General features: G+C 42.9%; 1 protein-coding gene across 1 annotated transcript in view; it reads left to right on the top strand.

Annotated features, from left to right (window-relative positions):
* The first annotated feature begins 677 nt into the window (after positions 1-677).
* LOC107110223 (cytoplasmic FMR1-interacting protein 1) overlaps positions 678-27,987 on the top strand; it is a 68,559-nt gene continuing 41,249 nt past the window's right edge. The window contains exons 1-12 of the mRNA XM_015410973.1: positions 678-865; positions 11,598-11,721; positions 11,852-11,941; positions 12,896-12,973; positions 14,198-14,299; positions 15,151-15,332; positions 17,848-17,944; positions 18,667-18,795; positions 21,940-22,044; positions 22,543-22,634; positions 25,576-25,693; positions 26,623-26,745. Coding sequence (XP_015266459.1) covers positions 11,605-11,721; positions 11,852-11,941; positions 12,896-12,973; positions 14,198-14,299; positions 15,151-15,332; positions 17,848-17,944; positions 18,667-18,795; positions 21,940-22,044; positions 22,543-22,634; positions 25,576-25,693; positions 26,623-26,745 — 1,233 coding nt within the window. The 5' untranslated portion in view covers positions 678-865; positions 11,598-11,604. The remainder of the gene's footprint in view (positions 866-11,597; positions 11,722-11,851; positions 11,942-12,895; positions 12,974-14,197; positions 14,300-15,150; positions 15,333-17,847; positions 17,945-18,666; positions 18,796-21,939; positions 22,045-22,542; positions 22,635-25,575; positions 25,694-26,622; positions 26,746-27,987) is intronic.

The following is a 27,987-nucleotide window of genomic DNA, read 5'->3' as shown; positions in this document are numbered from 1 at the left end:
ATTCCTGGCTCCCATTATTTCCAATGGGTCTTCCAGCGTCTCCCATTGTTTCCAATGGGCAATCCTGTCCTTCCTTTTAGGAGACCAGGGACCTCAGTGGGGTACAGTGCCATAGGATCCACCCTCCAAAACACCCATTTGCTCCAGGGGAACTGATTTCTATAGTCTGGAAGTGCGCTCTAATTCTGGGGGGTCTCCAGGTGGGACCCCTAGCCTAGAAAATGCTTTGGAACAGACACGCTAAAAATTCTGAACCTTGTATTCAAGAGGAAAGGCATGGTAGGTAAGTAAAAAAACAAAAGAAACCACCCTGCATTTCTCAGAGGAGCTCAGTTCTAGGCAATGCCTACACGGTCTAACCAACCATAAAACGAGCGTACTTAGAGTAGAGCTTTACGATGCGGCATCCTCTCAATCAGGCCCGAAGTTTCGACGGAAGCCCTTCCCCGCGCTCGCCTCCAGCTCCTTCCTCCCACCAATTCCCTTCCCCCCGCCGCGTTTGGGGAAGCTGTGTGAAGCTGGAAGGCGGTCCCCGGCCTGGAAGGAGGAGCCGCCGGAGGTGCCTGCCCGGCTGCTTTCGAGAGGCATGGACGAGGCTTTGGGACAGGACGGGGGGAGGAGCTGCCGAGGGAGGAAGGGTGTTTTCTGGCACCGTTTCCCTGTTTGAGTGACTCAGGCAGGAAACTCCAAGGTTCGTGCGGGCCTGGCACAGGAAAGCGGCCCGGGCGAAAAGAGCCCGCTAAAGTAGCCGCCTTTCGCAGTTGCGCCAGGTGTGGAGCCCGGGGGGAGCTGAACTCCCGGGACTCGCTGCACTCGAGGGTGGCTGCAAGGGGGGGAGCGGCCGGCCTCCTCGCTCCGAGACTGGGTGAGAGAAACTTTCCTTATTTGCGCCTTTCTGCTCTTCCTCCCTCTTATCCGCCCTTCAGTAAGGCTCTGTTCTTGGCCACGCTATTCTTCTTTTCCTGCCCGCGGTCCCGGGCACCCGGGGGGAAGGCTTAGGGCTGCGTGCAAGGAGGCAAACAAGCCCCTGAAACCTTCCCTCCCACTCTCTGGCCTAGGAGGAAGGACGTGTTCCTGTGGGCTTGGGTTGGCCGCCTCGAAGCCGAGCCTTTGAAACTCGGGCTCCTGGAAGGAAAAACTCGTTTATTCTGTCCCGCCCCGCCCCATTCAGGAGAGACACTGAAGGAATAGGAAATGTGGGCTCCAAGAAAAAGAGATTGGGTCTAACCTTTACGCAGTTGTGGAGTCTTGGAAGTCATGGTTTCAGCTTCAGTATAATTACTGAATTATAATGAGAAGGATGGAATAGAAACTGTAGAGCACTTCTGAAATGCTGTGGGAAGTATTAACGTGAGCAAGGAGTAGCTTTGTATCTTAATGTTGTTGTTACAGATTCAGATCGCTTGTCTGTGCTCCACAAGCTGACAGCAAAAATAAATCCATGTGTAATTAAGATTTACTAGTGCTCCAGCACTACAGAAGATTGTGAGCTTTTACTGTAGTCATTTGGAAGAAATACCACCTTCTTATCAGACACTTTGGCCTTTCAGATAAAACCATGGAAAGTAGTCCATAAAAATATTTAGCAGCCTCCCTGCCCATATTTTGTCTGGTTTTTGTGGCAGATAACCTAGAAGGAATAAAAGAGCTATCTCCCAGTTTCCAAACATTTTTGGTTAGTGGAGCACAGTTCTTACTTACTATCCAGAGATGATCAGGCAAGGGGTTGTTTGCAGAACTGCCAGGGTACTCTATCTATATGTATGGACTTGTAATTTCCATTTCATTGTATCTGAAGAAGTGTGCGTGCACATGAAAGCTTATACCTTGATTAAAACTATGTTGGTCTTAAAAGTGCCACTGGACTCAGACTTTGTTCTGGCAGTGTAACAATGAGAAATATGGATTAGAATCCTTGTTCACATAAAAGCACACTGTTGCATGTCATTTTAATCCAGATTGGTTTACTTGCCTGAAATAACATATATTAAAGAATGTCCACCAACAGAATGATGGATTTAAGGGGTGGCTTGCATTTGGAGATTTTATTACATTTGTACGTTGATGGAGTATACCAGTCTTTAATAAATGTGAAAGTGAGTGTGATTAAAGGGCAATTATCTGGCCAGTTTTTAAAATTATTTCAGCACTGTGAAGTTCTTACACTGTATTATAATATGTAGATGTTTTACACACACTCAGCTCCTGTCAGGACTGTGAGATCTGGCATGAGATACTGGAATTCTTGAGTTCTCTGCTGATTTTGGTTGCCAGTTGAATGTGACTGGTCACATGTGGAGCTAGCATAGTGTGCAGTGATTAGAGTGTCTGATGAAGACTGGAGTTCAGATCGCATTCAGTCATGAAGCTCAGTGGGTGACTTTGAGTCATTTACATTCTCTCTCTCTCTGCTTCACCTGCTTCAAAGAGTTGTTGTGAGGATAAAATGGAGGAGAGAAATATGTATGCCAGTCTGAGCTCCCTGGAGGAAGGGCACGATAAATAAGTGGCAGTGCAGGCTGCAGGTTGAGTTTCGTGATAGTGTACAGAAGTCAGAATAATGTTCTTCTTGACATGGCATTAAATTGTTTGTTTATCTATGAAAGTCATATGCAGCCTCTCTGAAGACCTACTTGCTGAAATAGATCTGTCACTGAAACAGGAAGTAATTTTTAAGTGGCTGTTAGTGATTTTTAGGACTAATTGTAATTTTTCTTAATTTTTTCTATATTTAAAACATTACATGTACTCATTAGGAAAATTAAAATGTGTTCAGTTGTAATTAAAAAATGGCACAGAAATGAATATGAAATACTTTATGCTGTAGCTGTAGAATATTTTGTTTTAAATGTTCACCAACTTTTTGCTTTGGAGTGGTATGTGTGCATTATGGCATCTGCATTGTTTCAGATGTGTTGAGTATGTATAAGTATGAATAATTAGTTTTTCTTCTATGAGGAGTGGTCATGGTGATGTACAACAGATCCCAGAATGTGGCCTGAAGATCTGTTAACCTTGCTAAAGCTAAGGAGCTCTGTACCAGTTTAATGCTGTACTAGACAGGTTCATGGTCTTAAGTTCTATGGAAAAGGCAAGAGATAATTTTAATAGGCAAATAGATATTTAGATACCCATTGATTAAATAGTGTGGAATATTAGTGAAAAAATGGCCTTTCACTACAAAAGAAATGCTTATTTTCTGGCCCTTGAGGAGTTATTCTCTTTATTATTTATTTATATTCCACCTTTATTATATTTATTACTTCATTTATAGCTCACCTTTCTTACAAAGAGTCATGTTGGGGTGTTCTAACTTCTGCCTGTCTAGAGACAGGCAGGTTCCTAGTAGTGGCCACTGGGAATATCTTTCTGCATTTGTTTGCCATTTGTGTTTTTTAACATATAGGGGTACACCAACAGGTCACTCTGAGATCTAGTTCTCAGAGGCGACATTGGCCTTTGTAATGACTGTGCCATTTCAGATTGGAATTTTCTGGGGGGGAAATCTAATATGAACTGTTGAAATTTGATTAAGGAAGTCAGGGACCAGCATGCCTTTGGGACCACCTTTCCTGGTATGTCCCCCGTACAGCGTTACATTTGAGTGATCCAAATCTGCTGGTGGTCCCCGGCCCAGAGAGCTTCCGACTGTCTTCAACTCTAGGGCCTAGGCCTTTTCTGCTCTGGCTCCGGCCTGGTGGAACACTCTCCCTGGAGAGATGAGGGCTCTGTGGGATCTGATACAATTCCTCAGGGCCTGTAAAACAGAGTTATTCTGCCTGGCCTAAGGTTGAAGGCAGTATCGGCCCCCTAGCTGATAAGCTACAGCTAGTTTTGGCCTCCCCCTTCTTCCCATCCTCCCCTTGTTTCCCCCCTTCTCCTCCTCCTTTTAGATGTCTGTATATTGCCCCTCCATATGAATTCTATGCCATCTTAAATACTAGCTGTTTTTTTCTGCTTAAGGTGATAGCCGTATGAGCAGTACTAGATAGATAGATAGTAGCTGTTTTATTGATTTTATTGTATTTATTGATTTCGATTAATTGTATGTTGTTTTTTGGAAGGTTTTAAATTGTATATCTTATAAATTGTTGTCACCCACTCTGAGCCGGTTTCAGGGAGAGTGGGTTATAAATAAAATAAAATATTACTGACTTTTGTTATGTTGTTAATAAATGTTGTGAAACAGTGCATTTTTAGAGATCGATTTTTTTTTACTTATATCACTGTAGGTGACAGTTAAGTTAATATGGGATTTAGCATGTGGGGTTAAAAGTTAAAACCAGTTATATTGGATTGTGCCTGGAAACTGGCTAAGGTATATAGTAGTGTGCTTCTAGGCAGTGTGTTTACAGACGTGTTGTGTTGATTACTTTCACTACTTAAATTAATATAGACATGAGGTTTATTTAACCACAGTTAGTATCTGTGTGTTATACATTATTGGAACCGCTCACAAGTGGCTCTCTGGCTTTTTTTTCCTACTACAGTATTCAGTCTGGCTAGTGATGTGAGGAAAACTCATCAACAGGAGTGAGTCGATGGAAACTTTTACGCTACTTTCGTAGTACATAGTGTACCTCTCCCCCTTCCCCTTCATAAGGCACCCTCAGACTTCTGTCTTTTTCCAGTGCATGTTCATTTCCTCTGTTCTTAGACCAGAAAGCAAAGGAGAGGAAGCCCTGAAGATGGGCTGTTTGCTTGTGAGGCAATTTGTATGTATCTGTGTAAGAGGTCTGTAAAGGTTGCTTGAGATAAATCACACCATGTCCAGAGAGCCCCCCACATGTATATGCATAAACTGTGCATGCAGTTTAGCTCCACTGTATATTGAACGAGATGCCGTGATCCTTGGTGCAGAACTGCAAGAGCAGCATTTGCTCTTCTGCTGCTTACAGGCCTCATCCTTGAAACATATTGGGTCGTTCACTTCACTGGAGTAGCGAAGGATAGGTTCTGTTAGCTGTGCCCACAATTGTTTTCATTAATGGGGAGAGAAACTTCTGCAGAGTACTTAAAAACTCTGTACAGACAGTAAATGAATTGTTAAGCTCTTAATGTTCCCTGGCCAGAAGGAAACTTAATTTTCCCCCATTTATTATTCTTAACGGTGTATGGGAAAATATTTCCTGGTATTTGGATGGAAACCCCATTTCCCCATAGGAAAAAGTGTTCTTACTTAATTTGGTGATTACAGTGTTAGAAAATAGACAAATAGAAGAACAAAATGATTTGGGATGAAGTTGTGGAAATTCAGTTTGGCATCTTATTTTAATTATTTACTGTATTGAATTATTTACGTATTTATAGTCCGCCTTTCTCACTGCGACTCTAAGTGGATTACACAGAAAGTCAATAACATTCCATATGAAGAGAGGTCTAAAGAACAGAGTAGGTTCATATGATTGATATGAGGAGATATCTACTGAAATCTGAAAGAGCCTAGCATATCACCCGTGATGCAGAGTGTGGATATACTGAAGTAAAGTGTTGTTACATTACTAGTAAGCAATGAAGCACAGCAGGGTCAGCTGATAATTCATCCTATACACAGTGGCATGCTATACCGTCCCTTTCCCTTTATAAAGCACCTTCCTGAATTATTGTTCTAGTATAGTCCTATTACAGTACAGAGGAGCTCTTCTGAACGACTCCATTTTGAATAGTTTGCATAATTGCACTTTCAGTTAAGGAGCCGCCACCATTATTACCACCAACAATCTTAATCATAGAGCCCTGGCCCTTGGCTTTGACACTTAGCCTGTGCCGCCGTTCCCATTAGGAAGATCACTGAGCAGAAAAATTGTTTAGACCTTTGTATGCACTCTTCAGTACGCCATCTTAAGCAATCAATGAAACATCGCCTGCACTTTATGAATTATTTATAATTTAACTGTTTTTAGATGATTTTATGTGGATTGTAATTGTTATTTATGTATTGACCAGGGTAAGCTGCCCTGAGCCTGCTTTTGTGGGGAGGGCGAGGTGCCAATTAAATAAATAAAATAAATGACAGGAGCGTGGGAGACCTCCTGACTCCTCAGGCCATTCCAGAAAGTAAGGGCCACAACAGAAAAAGTGCATGTATGGGTGGTTGTTCATCTTGCCTGTCTGCAGGGTTGTAGCTGCAGAAGGCACTGCACAGATGTACGGAACAGGGGAGGAGAGGCAGTCCTGCAGGTGAGAGTCCAAAGCCATGTGGGGCTTTGTGTATGATAGTAAGTACCTTCAATTGAAACTGGTAGCTGATGCGCAGCCAGTGGAGTAGCTGCAGAATGGGTGTAATGTGCATGTTCCACGTAACTCCTGATTAATAACCAAGCTGCAGCATTCTGTACCAACTGGAGTCTCTGACTTCACTTCAAGGGCAGCCCCATGTAGAGAGCATTATAGCCGTCTATTCTCTGTGTTACCATGGCATGGAGCCAGGTGGCTAGTTTGGCTGAGCCAAGGTAGGAGTCTTTCTTCCATGCTTGATGTTGAAAGAATGAATTTTTTGCTGCTGCATTAACTTGCTTTTCCAGCAGTAATGTCGGATCCATCAGAGGCGGGAAGAACAATGAATCAGTTTATATAGCTGTATGCTGCTTCCCATATTTTTATGTTAAATCATGGTAGAGGCAATCCACTGATTTTTGTGTTTATAGTTGTGAAGATGGGACTGTCCTTAGGTAAAATTTTCTTCCACCATATAAAAGTGATATAGCTGAGAGTTTAGCACTGAAGAGAGGGACTGGATAAGGGCGGGTATAATATTTCTGGAAAGGCTGAGTTTTCCTAGCACAACAAGACTATAACTTGGGAATTGCTGTGGAAAACTTTCCAATAGGAAGACTTTGGACATTCTGAACATTTGGAAATAAGAATCAAACTACACATTACAACATATGCAAGGCCATCATGGGAACTTGCAGCCATATGTCAGCGGTGAGTTCCTGATGAGAACTTCATTTAAAAGCACCACAACAGCCCGATTCAGACTAGGACTGCAGCATGGGGGGAGAAGAGGCTCCTGCGTCTCCCCCACTGTTTTCTCAAAATGAGAATCTGATGGTGCCATTTCAGTTCAGGGGAATAGTGCATGGAGGAAGGGAGGAGACCCTCTTCCTACACCACAGTCCTGATCTGAATTAGGGGCCCCGCAGCACTTCTAAATGAGGTTCCCACCAGGAACTCACAGCTGCAGTATGGCCGTGTATCCCTGTGGTGGATTCACACATTTTAACTTATATTTGAGGCCTAAGATCTTGAGAAAAACACATACCTGAATTTTGATAGTAGTGCGTAAATAACTGCTTATCTTATATTTTTAGAACTATTGTTCATGACAACTAGAAATAAATGAAGCCTGGGACAAAATAATTTCTCCTTTAATAGCCAGCTGCCTGGCTCTGAGAAGTATGATTAGTACTGCTACATGGTACAAATGAAACTTTTGTGGTATTTTGTGTGCCAGTTCAGCCAGTAAGAGTTTGCCTTTAATTAAATGGGCTAGTAGTAAATGTTTGTTGAGGGCAGTGTAAAATTTAGAACCGACATAGCTTTCAAGATGATTTGCTTATTATATACTCTCCTTTCTTCCCAACGGGGACCCAAAGTGGCTTACATCATTCTCTTCTCCATTTTATCTTCACAACAACCCTGTGAGGTAGGTTAGGCTGAGTGTGTGTGACTGATCCAGGGTCACCCAGCAAGGTTCCATGGCACAAGTGGAGATTTGAACCTGGGTCTCCCAGATTCTAATCCAGCAGTACTCTAACCACTACACAATACTGGCTCTCCTCAGTAAAGAAGTCACAATATAATCTAAGAGAAGCCCTCTTGCACTCTGGTTAACAGTACTGAACAGGCATGCAGTGCAGAGTAGATCTGGCTGAGAGGTAATCTGCTTTTTTTAAAAAAATGCTATATTTGTGCAAATGGGTTCTTTTTCTTGCTTCTCTTCCAGTCAATGTTTCTTGTTCACTTAGTGCTTTTAAAAAAAGGAAACATAAGAAACATGCTGATGTTTTAAGTATGCTGATCTTTAGTGCTAAAAAAGGAATAGGGGTTTTTTTTTGTAGAAAGGGAACTAAGGTTGAAATTCATAGTTACAAGTGTGTCTTGCGTTGAAAAGCCACTATCTCTGAGAGCTTTGATTGGACTTGGCGCCCAAAAAGCCAATTGATACTATTTGAATTTAAATAGATTGGTTCCCATTGAAGTGAAAATTATGGTAGTATTAAAGTAAAAGCTAGCATATCAGACCTCTGTTTGCAGAATGGATCTTTGGGTCCCAGTAAGGGAGAAAAGTAGGATATAAATCGAAATAAGCAAAATAATATGCAACATACCGGGTGCGTTCAGACAGCGTGCTGAGAGCGGGTTAAACTGCTCCGGTTCTGACCGGATTATATTTGATCTGGGTAATCGCGATCACACTTACCTCCCTTATCCTGCCTCACCGCGCAGTCACGTCACTCCCCAGCATATACACTACCAACATGCGGGAGTGTGTGTAGGCAGGTTTTAAAAAAAAAATTCTCAGTTTGTTCACGCGCATAGGCACTCATCTGTAGAATGGGGGGGGGGGAACTACCATGGTGCATGCACAGAACCACCAGGACGAATCAATCCAACCCCTCCAACAAAAGACTTCCCTTTAAACGTTTGACCCAAAAATGGCCTCCGTGAGATCCCAAACTCATCTAAACACTAAAACAAGTGACCGTTTAAATGTCGGTTTTCTAAATATGGTAGCAGAGCTTCACCTATGCGCGCACCGCTGATGCAAAAAAAAAATGGCGGTTGAAAAGTGGAAGCCTCGGGCAGCTTTTGAGCGGGGAGGGGGTTTAAACTGGAAGTGGCTTGACACCGGAGGAGCAATCACACAGGGGGGAAATGCAGCTTTAAACGGGAGAGCTGAGAAAACACCACTTTGGGACCTGGTAACAAAATACTCCGGGTTAAAGTGGTTTTGAGCTGGAAACCAATGGCTGGGGACGGGAGGCAGATGTTGACTGCGTGATCGTGCGTATAAAATCTGTTGCTGAACTGTCACGACACCAGATCAAACGGCACGTCTGAACTCTCAGAACTCACCCACCAAGTTTCATTGTGGCATTTTAGTCTTCTAGAGATGTAGCATGGTCTGCATGCTTTTACTAGCGGTGGTGGTGGTGGTTGGTAGTTTAGCTGGTTTCAAGCCTGAAACACAGAATTGTGTTTTGAGTGTTAAACAAACTTCCATCCAGCTAGTCTGCAAGGCAGCTACTACATTACAACATACTTTGCGTTTTCATGGGTGCAGTGAAAAAGCAGAGCAGTATCTTGAACATGCCTTTTAAACTTTATTCCAGTATTCAGCTGAGACAACATGTTACAAACAGACTAAAAACTGGAAAGTGCCCAAACTGGAAAGTTAAACTAAAGGCATCAGTTTGCTTGCCCGGTTGCTTAATGTATCTGCTGCTTGTATCAGTATTAAATTCACTAAAGGTTTGTATATGGGCCTAGCCAAAGTAATATGTTGACCGTTGACCATCTTTAGTCTTATCTTGTCAATGAACGAAAGTAAATAGGTGTACTATATTAATTTCAATTTCTAAATTTGTTTGCACACATTCCCGGTTTGCGTAGGTGACCTTGGTGGTTGACACTGGTAACAGGTGTTGTTTTTCTGAGTAGGTTCCTTTGTTTTTCTTTGAATATGTAGGCATGTGTTCAGGCAAACCATTTGAAGCTGAGTCACTGTTTCTGAATGAGTGCATTTATGCTGTTTTAGGCGGGCTGCAAGATGCACAGTGGAATTGTTCTTGCATGTTCAAAATGACAGATTTGAAGAGCATATCTAAGAAAATTGCACACTGTAGAGTAAGAGTGGTGAAAAGATGTGGCTGAGGCTGTACAATGCAGTCCTGGGGATATGCCCAGCTGTGCAAGGAGACATTGGAACTGTGCAGGATTTTAAGTTTAGTCAGTGTTCATCAATGGCCCCTGCCACACGGGCAGGAAACTGCAGAGGAGAAGTGTGGCTGTTTGCCCCGGGGCAAACTAACATGCAGTAAAGCGATCAGACCTACTGTGGAGGTTCTGTGGAGGTACTGTGGAGGTTCCATGGCAAGGGAGAGGTGCCGATCACAACACACGCCTGCGCGCAATGAAGAAGCGCGCGGCGCGGCGAACTAGTTTTCTTTTTTTGTGTACACTACGAATGCGCATGCTCCGTTGGGTGCGTGTGCGCATCCACGGAGATGTGGGGGGAAAAAAACCCTTTTCCGCAAGGGGACATGGGCGGGCGCCGGATACCACCGGAAACGCGATCAGACGCCCGCCCTTGCCCCACAGTTTCTGGAAACTAGTACCTCCAAGGTACTAGTTTTTTGCTGCGCTTTTTCGGCAGGAAGCCTCAGTTGTGCCACGGAAGCGCTACGCTTCCCAGATGTGCTGGTGAGATCGCGACCGGAAACTCCGCTTGTCTTCCGTATCTCTTGCGTGGCTAATGTTGCGTGTGACCGCAGCCAGAGTTTAGTTTGTGAACCCCTCTGCTGTTCCAAGACTCAGCATGAGACATGTTGGGGGAGTGTTTTTACCTTGGTGTAGAGGACTTCACCAAGTTCCGTGAGCCTTGGTGTTTAGTCATGCTGGCCGCATGACCATGGAAACGTCTTCGGACAGCGCTGGCTCTTCGGCTTTGAAACGGAGATGAGCGCCGCAACCCTAGAGTCGGATTCGACTGGCTTTCGAGCAAGGGAACCTTTACCTTTACTAGAGGACTACAACAGTCCTATCTCATCTCATATTTATGCCCTTGCAGACAGGCCTTTCAAACCCCAAGAAATTAGATGCTGGGGCTATGGTAACATTTTTCCCTAGGTAATGCAGGTTGTACAAGATGAGGGTCTCACAACCACTTTTTGGGGGGTATTTTCTGTGTGTGTGTGTGTCTGCAACCTGGAAGTCACATTGATCTCTGGTGACTGACCCCTACTGGGGGCCTGGAAGATATTCAGAGAGGTGGCTGAGCCTGCCTGTATCCTCCTGACTTGATATTCCAAGGAAGTTTCGCTTCCACATACTAACCGCAGTCAACCTTGCTTAGCTTCTGAGATCTGATGAGATCGGGCTTGTCTGGGCTATCCGGGTACGGACTCTCACCATCACTTTAGATGTAATAGGCACCAATTGTCTGTTTTGTATGCTGAATGTTTCTTCTGTTTCTGAGTGGTAAATATGAGGTAAATTTCTGAAGAATGTGGTAAATCACACATTTCAATACCTCATTAATTTATCTTAGTGAGATTGGCAAAACCATATCATCAGATAAAAACATTTGGTTCATGTTTGTGTCAAATATGACACAATTTAAAAAAATTCCGTCAAGTCCATCAGGTACAACAACTTACAGAAACCCCTCATGGAGTTTTCAAGGCAAGAGATGTTCGGTGGTTTGCTATTGCATGCCTTTGCATCGCAACCCTTGACTTCTTTGGCGGTTTCGCATCCAAATACTAACCAGGGCCAACCCTGTTTGGCTTCTGAGACCTACTGTGGAACATGCAATAGTTAACTCCACTTGTCATGAATGTTACCAGTTTTAAAATGTTATCTTTTTACAGAATCAAGATGACTGCTCAAGTTACCCTGGAAGATGCCTTGTCCAATGTGGATCTCTTGGAAGAATTACCACTACCAGACCAACAACCATGTATTGAACCCCCTCCATCATCCTTGCTTTATCAGGTATGAAATGCATAAAAGAAGTTTCTGTTGCCTTGTCTGTTACTTTAAAATGCTCTGAATTACTACCACTTGAATAATTGTTCTTCAGTACTATTCATAATTTTGGGACATTTTCTTATCTTTCATACAGCCCAATTTCAACACCAATTTTGAAGACAGGAATGCATTTGTCACAGGCATTGCAAGATACATTGAACAAGCAACTGTTCATTCCAGCATGGTAAATATTGAACAATAGCCATCTAACAATACTTATTATAGTAAAAGAGAATAAGAAAACCATGTTGATGTTTTTATTTCAAGCCTGTTCTTTTTTTTATAAACATGATTTGTTAAGGATTAATCAGTTTGCTGTACATGCTTATGGATGTACCCTGGAATACTTTTCTGCTTAAGATTTTACATGTTTCATAGATGTAGCTCTGAAATGAAATAGTTCATTTCCATGTTATAATTAGAAAACATTACGGCTGCTGCCTGTTGTTGCACTGTATTTCTTTAGTCCAAGGACTTAAAAATCAATCTGTAGGAACTGATAATAGGCCAAACATCTAGGTTTCATGATCTAATATGTAGAATGATTTGTGTGCTGTGTGTGTGCTAAGGCAAATTCAGCATTTGAGAAATGGTGTTCCAAAGCGATGCAGCTGCTCTTATTCAATCACTGTATTTCATGGGAAATGTCTATCCTTAACTGATTCTGTCTTACATACACTAGGCTAAAAAAATTCACTGCTTATACTTTGTTTCCTCTCTGAAAAAGGAACGTGAAGGGCCACTGTTTGCTGCTTGGAAAAATTCTTAAGCCCAGAACTACGATGGTTCTGTGATTCTTTGCATCTCTTAGTTCTAATACCGATTTGACATTCCAAGAATATCTGCTTTTTTCTCTTTGTTTAATAGTTCTGAGGTGTATTTTTTTTTCAGTAGTTCTTGAACGAGTCACGATTATCCTTAAAAACAAAGACGTGTACTTGCATGGAAAAATTAGGCTAGCTTCCTAGTAAATGTATTTAGCTTTGGGATTTTATTAAAATAATTTCAGTCACTGTTCTGACAAAGCTTTCAGTTGCATCTTCTCTGAAATATGGCATGCTACATAATTAATATCTTTGTTTTGATCGGTTACTCTGTCCTTTTTGTGTAAATACCAGTTTTTGTTTTTTTATTTTAGAATGAAATGTTGGAAGAAGGCCAAGAGTATGCCATTATGCTCTACACATGGAGGAGCTGCTCAAGAGCCATTCCTCAGGTACAACAGCAAAATCAAGTTTAAGAATGACCATTTTCTTACTGTTCCATAGGTGACCTCTTATGCTTTGGTGGTTCCACAGCTATTAGACACCGTGAACCACTTTTAGAAGGAACTCCAAACACCCCCCCCCCACGGGTCGCATGTCTTAATATCTTTTTTTAATTAATGAGCCTAATTCAGTGGGCTACAAAGATGCCAACAGTGACCTATGGTATAATGCCTTTATTGTCAGGAAATCATTGCAGGAAATCATTGCAACATCCACTGTGTTTAAAATGCTGGAACTGGAAATGTAATCTATGAACCATGTGTTGAACTTAAGGGAAAATATTGTTAAAACAGCATGTGGGAATTGTCAGCTGTAGGAAGCTGGCAGATGGGAAGGATCCCTTCATATAGTGAGGCAGCACCAAGCTGAAACTGCATCCCTCCTGTCTCTACAGAGGACCATCACAAGTCTGTCGTGGTTTGAGAGGGCTGCTCCAGGGTTCCCTGATTTGAGTTTGGACCTGATTTATTCTTTTGATGGTAGCAGCAGCCTTCTAGAATCTTTCGCTTTTTACCCATGCCCTGTTGCTTTTCTTCTCACCTTTGCTTCCTGTCAGCCACAAAGAGGTGAAAACAGGAAGTGTGTAACCCTTGAGGACAGCCTTTGCTGCCAAGCAGTGGCAAAAACACCAAATAACTCTGCATACCCTATCTCACAGAAAGCTTTGCAAATCAAAAGATTTTAAAAGGCCTGTTTGCATACCTCGGGTACCCTGCAAACAGTAACATGTAAAATGTAGCAGTGGATGAGATCTGCAATCCTTGTCTAGTTGCTCTGAAATAGCCTAAAATAGCCTTGGCATTCGAAGAAAGACGGGGGCTTTCCTCAGACATGGTGATAGGTCAGACAGCAAGGACAGTCATAATCTATGTACTGACTTATTTCCAGCAAATTTTATTGGGCTCGATCTGGTTGTTCTCAGAATGTATTGATGTAGATAATGCAGAAGCATTAGGACCGCCATTAGGGTAATATATTTTACATAGTCAAATGATCCTGAAAGCTGTTTCTGGAAAACAAAAGAACTATGTTTTTGTGGCAAAGCTGAACTTCTAAAATGTGTACAAGTATTTTGAAATTGGTAATGTTTTAATGTGAGTCTTATAGCTGGTGAAGAAAGGTGTGCGAGATATTCCTGTATAGTTTGTCAAACCTTTCTCCTTTCTTTTTAGGTAAAATGTAATGAGCAGCCAAACAGAGTGGAAATTTATGAAAAAACTGTTGAAGTTCTAGAACCAGAGGTCACCAAGCTGATGAATTTTATGTATTTTCAGGTAGGTGGATGTTGGATGCTATTTGGTTGTTATTTTCTCCCCGTTACCTTCCATGACTGCCCCTGATTTAGCAGTCTTTATCCCTGGCCCATGGTGTGTGTGTGTGTTTAATAGGCAGTTTTGCTCTCAGTCTTGTATGAGACCAGTACAATGAGTGGATTCAGCACAAATCTATTTAAATCGATAGTAGTTCTTGCTATGAAGTTAAAGGGCATTTCTCACCTTGCTACAGCTCTGCTTGCCTCTTACCCACTTGCTCACCCAGTAGCTAACCTGATCTTTCTTCCAGTCTGCTCTGTTTCTCATCTGGTTTTTTCATCCGTTTGCCCACTTCCTTTGCTGTGTCTGGTTACCTGATCCCCACTCTTGTCCCCTTCTTTTTCTGTCTCCCACCCTGCTTTCTTTTTTCTTCTCACATTGACTATGTTGTTTTCCCTTTCCTTCACCCCTGCCAGCTCTCTTCCCTCCTGTTTCTTGCAGTACTTCTCCTTCCTGCCCCCTCCTTCCCTCCTGCATCAGATATCACCTGCAATGTCCAAGAGAGGCGGGTGCTCTGGCAGTGTTGTTCTGGAATGCTTAGACACCCCAGAATGGTGACCAGAATCTGAGTGCTTTTATACGTCTACTTTATGTACCTTCTCCTTGCCCCCTCCCCTTTAAAAAAAGCCTTTTATTCAAATCTGAGGGTTCCTCCAAGTTTGCAGAATCATTTACCCTAGCCCTACAGAAGCCTCCTGTTACAGATATTTTGATTTGCAGGTGGGTTAAACATAGCTTAGTAAATATGCACTTTGAATTACACTCTGCACATTTTTTCTGAAGCATGTATTTCTTTACTTTTTTAAAAACAGAGAAATGCAATTGAAAGATTCTGTGGTGAAGTGAAGCGCTTGTGCCATGCAGAGAGGAGGAAGGATTTTGTATCTGAGGCCTATCTGATCACTCTTGGAAAATTCATCAACATGTTTGCTGTTTTAGACGAGCTGAAAAACATGAAGTGCAGTGTGAAGAATGACCATTCAGCCTATAAACGGTGAGCTGTAGGGGGAAAGTGATGTGTATTGAGATATCATGTGGTCTCACAGCTGATCTCGTGGTGTTGTATTGGTAAAACAGAAGGTGGGAAGAGGTACCAAAAGAATAACATACAAACTAATGCAGGGGTTTTCGTCATAATCATATTTGGGATGTTTGATACTTGCATCAATCCTATTAATTCCCAACTAGTTCATAACAGATTGGGATCAGTAGATTGGTAGAATCACCTGTGGCTTATGAGCGTCATATGTACTGAATCAAGAAGAAAAAGAGATTGGATTTATACCCCGCCCTTCACTTGGAGTCTCAGAGCGACTTACAAACTCCTTTCCCTCCCCCTCCCCACAACAGACACCCTGTGAGGTGGGGGGGCTGAGAGAACTCTGACACAAACTGCTCTTTTTTAAGGATAGCTGTGCCAGAGCTTGTGACTGACCCAAGGTCACATCAGCAGGTGCAAGTGGAGGAGTGGGGACTCAAACCCGGTTCTCCCAGGTTAGAGTCCGCACACTTAACCACTACACCAAACTGGCTCTCTCAATTAGGGTATTTCATACTTCATGTGAAGACAAACATCTGTTAACCTTCTGGTAGGTAAATGTGATTAATTCCAGCTTCCTGGCACGCATACCTCTATCATACATGTGTCTTGAGCAATGCAGTTGCTGTTTGAACACATTAGCATTTACATGTATCCATAAAACAGTTTTCCACATAGTCTTAAATGTTGGAAAGTGTAAAGTTAATTAATGGAGCTTTATTCTGAGTCAGATCATAGGTTTGTCAAGATCTGAATTGTCTACTCTGACTGGTAGCAGCTCTCCAGGGTCTTTGGTAGAGGGCTTTCACATAATCTACTGCATGGTCTTATTTTTAATTGGACGTTTCGTAGAAAAAGAGCTAGGGGAACTCATTAGCATAACTCATTAGCATATGCCACACCCCCTGACATCACCGGAAGTGTGTCATAAGGCCAAACCCCCTGACATCACTGGAAGTGTGTCATAAGGCCACACACCCCGCCCCCAATGGTCCCGGCGCCGGCGTTGAAGCTCCACTGCCCAGCCCCATGAGGGGCCCAGCAGTGGACCTGCAAGGCCAGCGGGAGTGCAAGGAAACCCCGCGAAGGCCCTCCCTGGCCCCGGGCAGGCAGGGGTGGGGAGAGGCAGGGAGGAAGCAACTTACCCTCCCTCTTCTCCTGCCTCCTCCTGGCTGAATGAGGGCCGGAAGCGGGGTGGCCGGAAGCAGGGGGCGGGGCTTCGTCATGTGCCCCACCCCCCGTACCTCACCCGGGGGAACTGCGATCCCCCGCGATCCCCCGCGAAATGACCTTTGGGCGTACCAGAGATTGAAGTTGGGACCTTGTACGTTCTACCACAGAGCCATGGCCATCCTCCAAACTGACTTTTAGTGTATTTATACATTTAAAAGCATTAAAAAGTTATTTGTTTTTACAGCCACATTTGATGTAAGTTCCCTTTACAGAGAGTTCCACATTAACAGTGGAACTGTTAAGAACGCTTTCCTGGGAGTAAGCCTCTTTGAGTGGGCTTGGGTAAGATTCTTGAGTAGCCCTGCTTACTGTTCCGTTGTAAGTCTTCCTGTGTAACTCTTGTGAAACAATGTCTGTTAATGTATGAAACAGCTGCATTACAGGACATTGTGGCCACAAGATGGTGCTAGTTGTTTCCACATTTACGCATATCGGTCAGTAATTACTGATCAAGCTGAATCAGGTCTGTATTCAACATACCTTTGATACACACCTGAGTGGCTTTTGCAAAGATGCTTTGGGAGACAGAGATGCTTTGAAGAAAACGCTGTATCAGAATTAGTCAACCATATGGGTTTTTTGGATCTGTGCCCATTTGTGGGGGTGCCACAAGGTCTTGGAGGTTTCTCTGCACTCTTGTTTGCAAGGATTTGGCTGAGTCTCTGTATTCTTTAAAGCCCTTTTTCCTATGTGACTTCACTCTAATAAAAGAAGAGAGAGATAAGGGGACCCCTACTGTTTTGAGCCAGTGGGCACCTTTGGAATTTTGATATAGGGCAGTAGGCACAACTGGGTGTTTCAAGGAGGAGAGGTTGTAGTGCTGAGAAAAAGAAATGGTAAAAGAATTACATTATATTTATCTTGGGTGCAAGGGAAGCAGTTTGTTGATGCCCATCCCGCCCCAAGTTGCATTCTGTGTGATTTCTAGACATCTACTCCATATGGTAGGCATTTGCTCCTGGGAACTGCTTCCTGGAAGTAATGGTCCCACCTTGTTGCCATGAGATTTGTTAGGGCCAGTCTTGTAGGTGAGACTTATGGTGCTGGATGGGCTTTTGCCATAGTGATTATGACGATTCATAAACTACATTAGTTATCCCAAATTTACAGAGCTGTCTTAGATGTAATATCACAGTATGTAGACCTTCTTGAAAGGATCGTTGCAAAGTAGCAGGTATATAGGAGATATTGATCATTGTTCTTACAGAACTTAATTTCACCCCTATTTTCTTTAAAGAGCTGCCCAGTTTCTGCGTAAAATGGCTGATCCTCAGTCTATCCAAGAATCCCAGAACCTCTCCATGTTCCTTGCTAATCACAACAAGATCACGCAAGTATGTTCTTATGTACCAAATTACTATTTATATCTTGTACTTTTTATGAATTGTTGAGACATTATCTGTTTTGTTCAGTGCCTAGCATTTATGTACAATAGAATAACAAAGACACAAAGATGCTAAACATCATTTCAGTACTATATGAAACAAGCAGGGACTTGAGAGACCTTTGAGGGGGAGTCCCATCTCCCCCCCCCCCCATTCACTTGGCCATCTGCCAGCCAGCAGTGCCACCACCTCCACTGGCCTGGCTCAGTTCCTGCTCCTCCTTCCCCGACAGTGTGTGTGTGTGGGGGGGGACGAGGAACCTGTAGAGGATGGAAATTTCACACTGCCCACTCTTGTCCACACTCTGTCTCTGTGTAAACCCACTCTGACTCTGCCTGCAGGGAGTGGTGAGGGTGTGGTTCTCTCCTCTTTTTTGCCTGCAGTGTCATTGCTGCCCCTGTGTATCTTGCTCAGGAACTCCACCTCTTATCTCCCACATGCATTGTCCTCTGTTGAGGGCAGGTGTTAAACCCTTCCTGCATTTTAAAAAAAACCCTATTCATATATTAATGCAACCTTGGGGTGTCCCCCAACTTTGTATAAGAATGTCCCTTCTCTCTGCATGGCTCTGATCTATGGATTTAAGTATCTGCAGGTGGGGCCTTGTTGAGAATTAAATGTATTGCTATTTCTCGAAACTTTATATACTATTTAACCTATTTCTGTTTTAGTCTTTACAGCAACAACTTGAGGTGATTCCTGGATATGAAGAACTGCTTGCAGATATTGTGAATTTGTGCGTAGATTATTATGAAAACAAAATGTACCTAACACCTAGCGAGAAGCACATGCTCTTAAAAGTAAGATTTGTTCCTTGCAAACACTCCCACATCCCCCCCCAATTTGGAGGGGGGGGGGGGGAACCCTGCTGGCAAAACAGTGTATATATTCCTGAAATGCTAAACTTTCTTTGCCAAACATCTCAGAACATTTAGAATGCTTCTAGAAGGAATTACAGCCTCCCTTTTGTTGGTGAGTGGGGTACGCTTTTGCAGATCATTTTTATCTAGGGGAAGGGGAAGAAAAGCCACAATGTAATTACAGCAATTTTGTGTCACTTTGTCATAGTCAGTAAAAGGTATGCAGAAGCAAGTCTACCAGGTACAATGCTTTGTGGCACCAAATTGTTCAGAACCCATTCATTACTTTGACTGTTAGATAAATGAATATAGTAATTAAAAAAATGGCTTTATTTTTTTTAAAAAAGTGTTTTGAAAAGAGTCACGTATTTGTGCAAAGACAATTTTTAGCTTTAAATCTACCCTCAAATGAAAATTGCAGACTGTACAAGGAAGCGAATTTAACAGCTATCAAATCAGAGCTCATTACTTTAAGAATGTTGGACATTTACCCCTTAAATACCTACATCTCTGTATTTTAGGAAGTAAAAGTGTTTGTTGCTCCAGACAATCCTTGAACGTGCTGGGTTAGATCTTTGGTACAAGTGCAAAATTCTTGTTGAGATGGATCTTTATTGCCTCCACCTCTTTCCAATACCTTCCCAGAAGCTCCAAAAGCTGATGCTGGTGGTTGCAGGTTCAACACGGACAAAAAAGCTGCCTGGATCACAGGGATGCCGTGGGAAGGGGGACCCGTGAAATCGCCCCTACCTTGCTCTTCAAGCAACAGAGTTTCTTTTGTCATCAGAAACGACTAGTGGAAGTGGATGATTTCACTGGCTCACCTTCACTAAAGCAACCCCCACCCCAAACCGTGTGGCTTTTTGTGCATTTGGGTCACAGAAGCTCCTCCATCAGGATTTTTGTGGACTTGGGGTGGCTGGGAAAAGAGAGGATGGGAAAGCGATCCCACTTTCTGCCACTTCTGTTCATGAGCATATTTGAGGATGTTTTAGCATCTTGTGTAATATTTACATATGAAGCTATCTTGTACTGAATCAGACCAATGCTCCATCAAGCTCAGTATTTTCTACTCAGACTAGCAGAGATCCTTCAGGGTCTCAGGTGGAAGTCTTTCACATCACCTACAAACTAATTGAACTTGGGGGCCTTCTGCTTGAATAGTGGATGCTTTCCCATTAGGCTATGGTCCCTCCATCCAGTTTAGAAAATCCTGATTGTCACTTTTGTAATCCTAACTGTGATATTCAGTATTGGGAATGTAAAGGGTTGGTTAATATTTGAGGAGTAATTTTGTGATTCACCTATTTCTAAACTTCCAAATATGATACTGTAACTATTTTTTTTAAATAGTTATTTTAAAATAGAATTTTAAAGGCCTTCCCCCCACCGTTGATTGCATGTATTTAAAACATAGCAATATCAGGGAGGCTATGGTCATTTTCTCTTTGGGTTCTTCAATTTTGCTTATTGTGGGCAGGAAGTTCACCCTTCCATTAGCCATGGAGCACATGCATATATATTTTTGAAGTGTTTCAGAAGATATCCATGAAACAACCCATGCTTATGTTTAAAACCCCTACCACTTGAGTTGGAAAAACCTGTTTAAGACTCGATAAAATACTTTCTGGCAATGTTTGTATATTATTCTTTTCCTTCCTTAAAATTGGCAATGTTCTATAGGATTTTGTGAGTTTAAAGAGTGCCTTGGGAAATCTGTATAAGCAGAACTTCTGAAAGGGTCACTTTGAGGAAAATGTAGATGTATGTATCTACAGACTCATTAAGAAGCACGTCCACAAATTTCTCTTGGAAATTTGGTGTCCTCTGGGGTTTTGCTGAGAACAAAGTGTTGCTGCATAATGGATCAGTAAGAAATGTTCTCCTGTTCTGGTTGGAACCGCTAATATCTTTTTTAAGTATTATGCACCATGTGGACTTGGGCTCCTTTAACTGTTTGCTCTTCAGGTACTTTTGTGTGATGGCGCATAGTAGTATGATTTTGTGTGGATTGATTTGAAACACGGGATGGGAAAAAATGGTTGGGCGCTAGGTGGGCTGACCTGGAAGCTTTGGGATTGTGTGTGGGGGGTGGTCTCTTGACTTAAAATTGGTTTTTAAAACAAAATTTCAGACTTGGGATTAATCGGTGTACTTAACATGCATCAGATACTGCCAACATAGGCTTAATACAATCTATGTACATTGTATATAGTCAGACAGAATGCAATAGAATGAAGCTGTCAGTGTCTCCCTGGGGTCTGGATGGGTCGGGGTGGGTCCAGGGTTTGAGAGGAGAAGGTTTCAGGTTGGACGTTGCCTCAGAACGTCACCCGCTGGAGTTCCTTCACTCCTACGGTCACGGCGCGCTTGCCTCTATTCTGGGCGTGTACGAGTGGATTGGGTGTAAAGAACCTGCAACTCCCTCCTCACATCCCACTGCATAGATACCAGGTGTGTCCTCATTGGCAAGCATCTTCGCCTCCTTTATCCTCCCTCCGCCTCCCAGGTCTTAAAGCAAACGGGGCTAAGGCCGACCCCTGAGAGACTCCAGGCACACTTCCCCCACCCCTCTTCTTCCCAGTCAGGCCCTCGTCGGGGGGGGGGTAAGCAGGCTCCCCCTCCCCCATGCCCTCCCCCATGCCCTCCTTTAGCAGTAGGGCTGCCCCTGTCTGGGTGACGCAGGAGGATCCTAGGCCCCTCAGGGAACCCTCGCAAGGACCCTTCCGCATTTTGGCGTCGGAGCGTGGGTACTCCAGAATGGACTTCTTCGTGGGGCCGAGAGGATCCTCGCCCACCTCGTTCCTCTCAAATTCAGTTTTGTAGCCCGAGCTCTGCGCCTCCTTTCCACAGTCTGCCGGGCAATCGAAAGGCAGGAGGGGGTCGGGAGGCGGCCCCTCCTGACAGAAGCAATCATGAATTAAACATAAATCCTATTTATGTCATTATTTTCTGACTGTTTTGAATCTTTATGGATTTGAGCTGCTGGCAGGAGTTTGTCTTGTCTGCGAACTAAACACTTTTAATGCTCATCACTTAACCCCTAGATTGACTCGAAATGTGTGATTTTTTTCCCTTTTCCAGGTAATGGGCTTCGGCTTATACCTGATGGATGGCAGTGTCAGTAACATTTATAAGCTGGATGCCAAGAAAAGGATAAATCTGACCAAGATCGACAAGTTTTTTAAGGTTGGTTTAAAATGAGAGCTGTGGTGGCTCAGGTGGTTAAGACGCTGAACTGCAGGCTGTGGAAGGTCAGTAGTTCAGCAGTTCGAGACCCGGGTGCCGCATGACGGAGTGAGCTCCCATCTCTAGTTCCAGCTCCTGCCAACCTAGCAGTTCGAAAGCAAGAAATTGCAAGTAGATAAATAGGTACCACTTCAGTGGGAAGGTAACAGCGTTCCGTGTGCCTTGGTGTTTAGTCATGCCGGCCACCTGACCACGGAAACGTCTTCAGACAGCGATGGCTCTTCGGCTTTGAAACGGAGATGAGCACCGCAACCCTAGAGTCGGATTCAACTGGCTTTCGAGCAAGGGAACCTTTACCTTTACCTTTACCTTAAAATGAGAGGGTATGTGTGTTAAATTCCTGAGAGACTCTACTTCACCTTTATGCGGGGGGTGTGTGTGTGTCAAAATTTGTGAATACTAAGATACTGATATATTTGTTTTCTTTCTTGAGTACAGCAGCTGCAGGTAGTTCCCTTGTTTGGTGACATGCAGATTGAACTGGCAAGATACATTAAGACTAGTGCCCACTATGAAGAGAACAAATCCCGGTAAGAATGAGAAGCAAAAAGCCCAGTTTGTTTTGGCAAGGGCAGGGGAATAGTCCTTCATCCTTTTTGTAGATTGTTTAAACAAAGAAAATTAATTTAGGGGGTGTGGAGGTGTGTGAATGCTTTGTAACCCTTTTACCATAGATCTTGGCAGCTGGTTGTGTGCTGCACTGACTAAATGGGACCTAGGTGTAGATATGCATATTTTGGTGCCAGGAACTCCATTTAGAAAAGCTGCCTTCTGGTCTGACTTTTTGCAGCCCTATGTTCACCTAGCATTAAGTACCACTGAGCTTCATGGGACGTGCTTTCTACTAAATGTGCTTAGGAGGATTGTAAGTCTTAAAGCTACTCCCCCTCCTCTCTTAAACATGTAACAGGTTTTTGGGAAACCTAGTATTTTGTTCAAGATGGGAAGTCCTGATGTCTGTAGTGACAGGTGTTTATGTTCTGCATTAGGGACAAAGATATGATCTTATTTCTTTCTATTTGTTTGTAAAACTGTGACATTGCACATTATCTGGAAAACGCTGCATGTTGTAGAACAGGTGGGAACAGAATCTCTCACTTCTGGTTTAGTGTTTTTTCAGTCTGTTAACCTGTGTTTTATCCAGGTTAAGCATTTTGCCTGTAAAAGGGGATCTTTAGAATTTTACTCTGAGAAAAACACTTCCAGGGAAAAGAGGAGAGTAGACGCCATAATTTTATGACTATTTATTAATACATGATCTCTAGCTAAGATTCTCTCTTTTTAATCACATCCAGAATTCTCAAACCCATCCCTCAACATGAAGAAATGCATTGAACATATAACTATATTCTACATCTTACTTAAAACTGACCATTACTTTATTTAAAACAGCCAGAAGCAAATATAACAAAATAATATAGCAGCATAGCAGCAGTGTATCACACCAATCTCAGTATGAAACTTGGTAGGAGAAGGTCTCACCTTAACACAGCCTTCCCAGGCGTACCTGTAAGATAAGAAGTGAGGCAGAGAAAGTGCAGGTGCAGTTCTCTCAACCTGGCCTCCACTGAGCTTTTCCTCTACTTTTTAATATACTTTTCGGTGTATCTGCCCACTTCTTTTGACCCATCAGAATCTTTCCAAGCCTCTTGGACTTCTACCAACCTGATAAGACATCATCTTTGGCAAGAAAAGTTCATCAATAATTGAAATTTGCGTAAGATCTCCACACATATCCTGTTTTGGACTTTCTCTTGCCAATGACCGGACTTTCCACATTTTAAATCTTTAAATTCCCTTGCCAATGACATTTACGCCAATGACATTTGCCAAGGACTCCTTGACCTTGATTTAGTTGTTCTTGTGACTTATTCTGGGAATTTTTCCTAAGCTTGGCCTTCCTTAAAATTGTCTCCTGACATCCATTTTGGATCCAGGCATCCATTTTGAGTCCACATTAGCCTCTACCTTGCTCCCCAGCTATCTACCATGGCCTAGCCTATACTATAAGGGGCACAATAGATGGGGTGGTCTCTAGGCTAATGGTCTTCTGTCCTTTCACACACTAGGGACTTGTCCTTAGTCCTTATAGCCTAGAGTTTGCTAAACTGCAAGCATAGACCAGTATTTCTAGTTCCGACTAGTTCCTGTTACCGATAAAATATCCTTAATATAAATTATATTTAATATGTTTGCTATATAAAATCAGTGCAGATTCATTGCAGCCTGGTCGATTGACTGCAGCTTCTGTGGTATTTCCAATACATCCACAGTAAATCTGAGTGTGCCTGCATGCTACAACACAATTTCCTTTCATATCTGTCTATAGGTATCATGTGTAAATATGTCATAGTTTCGTGAATACACATTTTAAATCTTTAAAAAGGCATTCTCTGTATTCAGACTTTCTTTCGATATTGCGAGAAACCTCTGGCAACGATTCTTGTTTTTCACGTATTTGGCAATGAGTATCATGGACAATATTGTGACCATCAATAGTTAATTACTAAGTTTATATTTCAGAGTCTTGCCCGAAGTTCCTGGATCCTGGACATATCCTGTCCAGCTACTTCCAGCTGTTGATTTTTGGCAACATAAAAGGTCATCATGAAACAGCATTTTCTCTGAAACAGAGAGACAGAACTCGATACAGTTCTACCTATAGAAAAAGGTAGAAGTTTAGGCTTTATAGATAAAGGTAGAAGTTTAGGCCTTATAGATAAAGGTAGAATTCACAGGCTTCGTGTAATCTAACAAAACCTTCATACATTCATAGTTTTTTTGTGCAGTCTTTGGTGTTTTCGTACTTTCTGCAAGGCTACATGATTCGCACCTAGCAATAAGGACTGAAAATTAAGGAACTTAAGCTGAAACGAGACATAATAAGGATTCATGCACCTGCTGCTGGAAGCATCACCCTCGTATCCCTTCCTCTTTTCTGCCCTGGTGAAGTCTAGTAAATTCAGACATGGGCATCGCATCATCGTGTTGTCAATTGCCCACTTTACTTCACTGGTTGCTCCTTATGAAGACAGGAAAGTTGCAATAAGATGTCTCGTCATCCTTCACTACTTCAGCCTCTAAAATACTGTTTATATTTGCACCCTGCTCTTACATGGGTCATCTTGTTACCTGCCATCCTGGTTTATGGTCAGTCCTTAGCTTTCATACACTTGAAGCAAGATACCTCCAGACCGTGTGTTGGACCATAACCTTGTAGTCTAGGAAACGTTATAAGAGAAAGAAGAGAGGGACATCAGCACCTATGCAGTCTCATTTGCTGCCTTCTAGAAATCTGGGGCTTAACGGGTGTCTGGGAGAGAGTAGTTTGCTATGAGCGATGTGCACCTGCTGTCCGGTCAAAAGGTGTGGAGATTTGAGGAGTTGGGAGGGAGCTTATTGCCGCGAATGGTAGTTTTTGCACAAAAGAAAGATGTCACACTTTTTTCCTCCCCTCTCTTGTTGTTGTAGATGGACATGCACATCTTCCAGCAGTAGTCCCCAGTACAACATCTGTGAACAGATGATCCAGATCAGAGAAGATCACATGCGCTTTATTTCAGAACTGGCTCGTTACAGCAACAGTGAGGTGTGAGCTGAAGCGGTGTGCTTCCTCTTTGGGTGCTGGCAGGCTTTATGAGCGGACAAACTCTTACATTGGAAAGAGGAACTGGAAATGTGCCGCCGTTTCTTGGGCTGCCTGGTTGGAGAAATTGTTAACGCTGATGTGGTATCAGCAGAATGTTCACATCTTGAGTGGTGCAACGAACTGCTTCTTATTCAGCCTTTTAACAAATCCTGCTTTTTAGATAGGACATTTTTAATGACAGGCTGATTCTTTTTGATCTAGGCTGAAGTTTATTTGTCTGAATAATTAGACTAGAAAGGCAAGAGGCAACATCATATGTTCTAATTCAAGCTTAATTTGATCACTCATATCCAACTCTGTTTTTCATGTAAGGCTGAGCTCTGGAATGTGTAAAATAAGAAGAGTACTTCTGTACATATACTGAGTGTATTTCTATTATCTCTAAATAAACATCAGTCCTTTCTTTTCCTCCCTACCCCTAAAAGGAGTAGGGCTTCAGTGAATATCTAGCAAAACAACCAGTATTACTTGGAAAAATAGAAAAACATATTTAGATGCTTATTTATCATAAATGAAAATTCACTCAGTATATGACCATAGCAGTATGCTTCCATGTAATGCTGTTCTGAAGGAACCTGGTAGGCAGGGCAAATGATACAGTTCCTTCCCATGCAAACATTGCCAAGGAGGTATAAGGTAAAATTATGTAATCTCTAGCTAAGACTACAAATAGACACTGCTGGATTAGCCAGAAATTGCTTTATGGGAAACCTGCATCCACCTCCACGGTGGCAGTGTGGAAATTTGGCTTCCTCACTCTTTGGCATTCTTTTTGAAGCTGAAAAAGCTAGTTGCTTACAGGGTGGAACAAATACTTAGGGTTTTATTTTAAAGTATTATGTGTTTTAACAGCCATGTTTTCATTCCAGGTGGTGACAGGATCAGGCCGCCAGGAAGCTCAAAAAACAGATGCAGAATATCGAAAACTCTTTGATCTTTCTCTCCAAGGCCTACAGCTTTTGTCTCAGTGGAGCGCTCATGTTATGGAAGTGGTACGTGGGAGGACAGATGATGTAGACATCTAGAGAGATTGGAGAAAAATGTTTTGTGATCTATTTATTTATTGTGTTTTAAAATATTTATATCCTGCCTGTCCCCTGAGTGGCCCAAAAGAGCTTGCAAAAGATGTGCCAGCACACATTAATAACAATGTTAAAATTGTCAGCATTAGAGATAAACAGTCAACAATAAAAATTCTGGCGAACCAGGTCCAACACAACTGAGTAATAGACCTCGCCACAGATTACAGCCCCACTTCATAGACATTCATTCGGGGGGGGGGGGGCTGTTTTTATATCTATTTTTTTAAAAATAGTCATAAATGGTACCCTTCTGATCTCCTCAGGCAGGCCATTCTGCAAAATGTGGGACACAAAAAAAGGGCTCTTGTCCAGATTGAGGAGGATATGGAATGGAAAGGAACTGATTATTACCAGTAATCCTTAGATTTTTTATTCTTGTTTTGTATCTCCTGCCTTATTTCCAGCCTCATTTGGATGAGTGAAGGATAAGGTCTGATTTACTTTTTAATAGTTTTGGTAGTGCTTTCATGTAGGGCGTTTGACTAATTGTCATATATGGAGATGGTGAAGTTTTTTTCCAGCAATCAGACTGACAGTCAGCCTTGACTATACTAACTTCTTTGTTGCCTGCCTTCCTCTTTAAAATGAATAATACAAAGTACAAGGCCAAGGGTAGATTCTTGCATTCAGAAATGTAGCCAGAATTTTTCGGCAAGAGGAGGCAATAATTGCTGGTGGGGGAGGGAGGGGGAGGATCAATAAGAGGCAGAACTGTTCATTTCCCAGAGAGAAAAAGGAGCCTCTGCAGTTTCCCCCACGGAGACCACCTCACAGTTGGTAGCAGAGCTGCCTTCAGAAGCAGCAGTGCATGCTCCCAGTACCTCTGAGGCAGGGAAGCTGCTTTGAGAGAGAGGGCGCCAGACCTTGTGCTATTGTCTCAACCCAGTGGGAAGTGAAAGCAACGAGGCAGGCAGCAGCAGCGCAGCAGCGGGGCAACAAGTTCCCTGCTGGGCCGACTCCCCCCCCCCCCCACCCACAAATGTTTTCTCCGTGACCACCTTTAGGAGACTTTAAAAACTCCCTAAAGTTCAGCCAGCCAGGCCATGGGGGGAAGAGAAAGGCCGTGTGGTCCAGGCTTCCTCCCCCTCTTGGCCCTCCTCTGGCGCTGGCTGCTATGAGGGCAGCGGAGGAGGAAGGCAGCATGCCACTGGC

Source organism: Gekko japonicus, unplaced genomic scaffold (assembly GCF_001447785.1).
Source record: "Gekko japonicus isolate JY-2015 unplaced genomic scaffold, Gekko_japonicus_V1.1 scaffold244, whole genome shotgun sequence".
NCBI lineage: Eukaryota > Metazoa > Chordata > Lepidosauria > Squamata > Gekkonidae > Gekko > Gekko japonicus.
The sequence above is the reverse complement of the archived record's forward strand: the minus strand, read 5'-3'. Positions and strand labels throughout refer to the sequence as shown.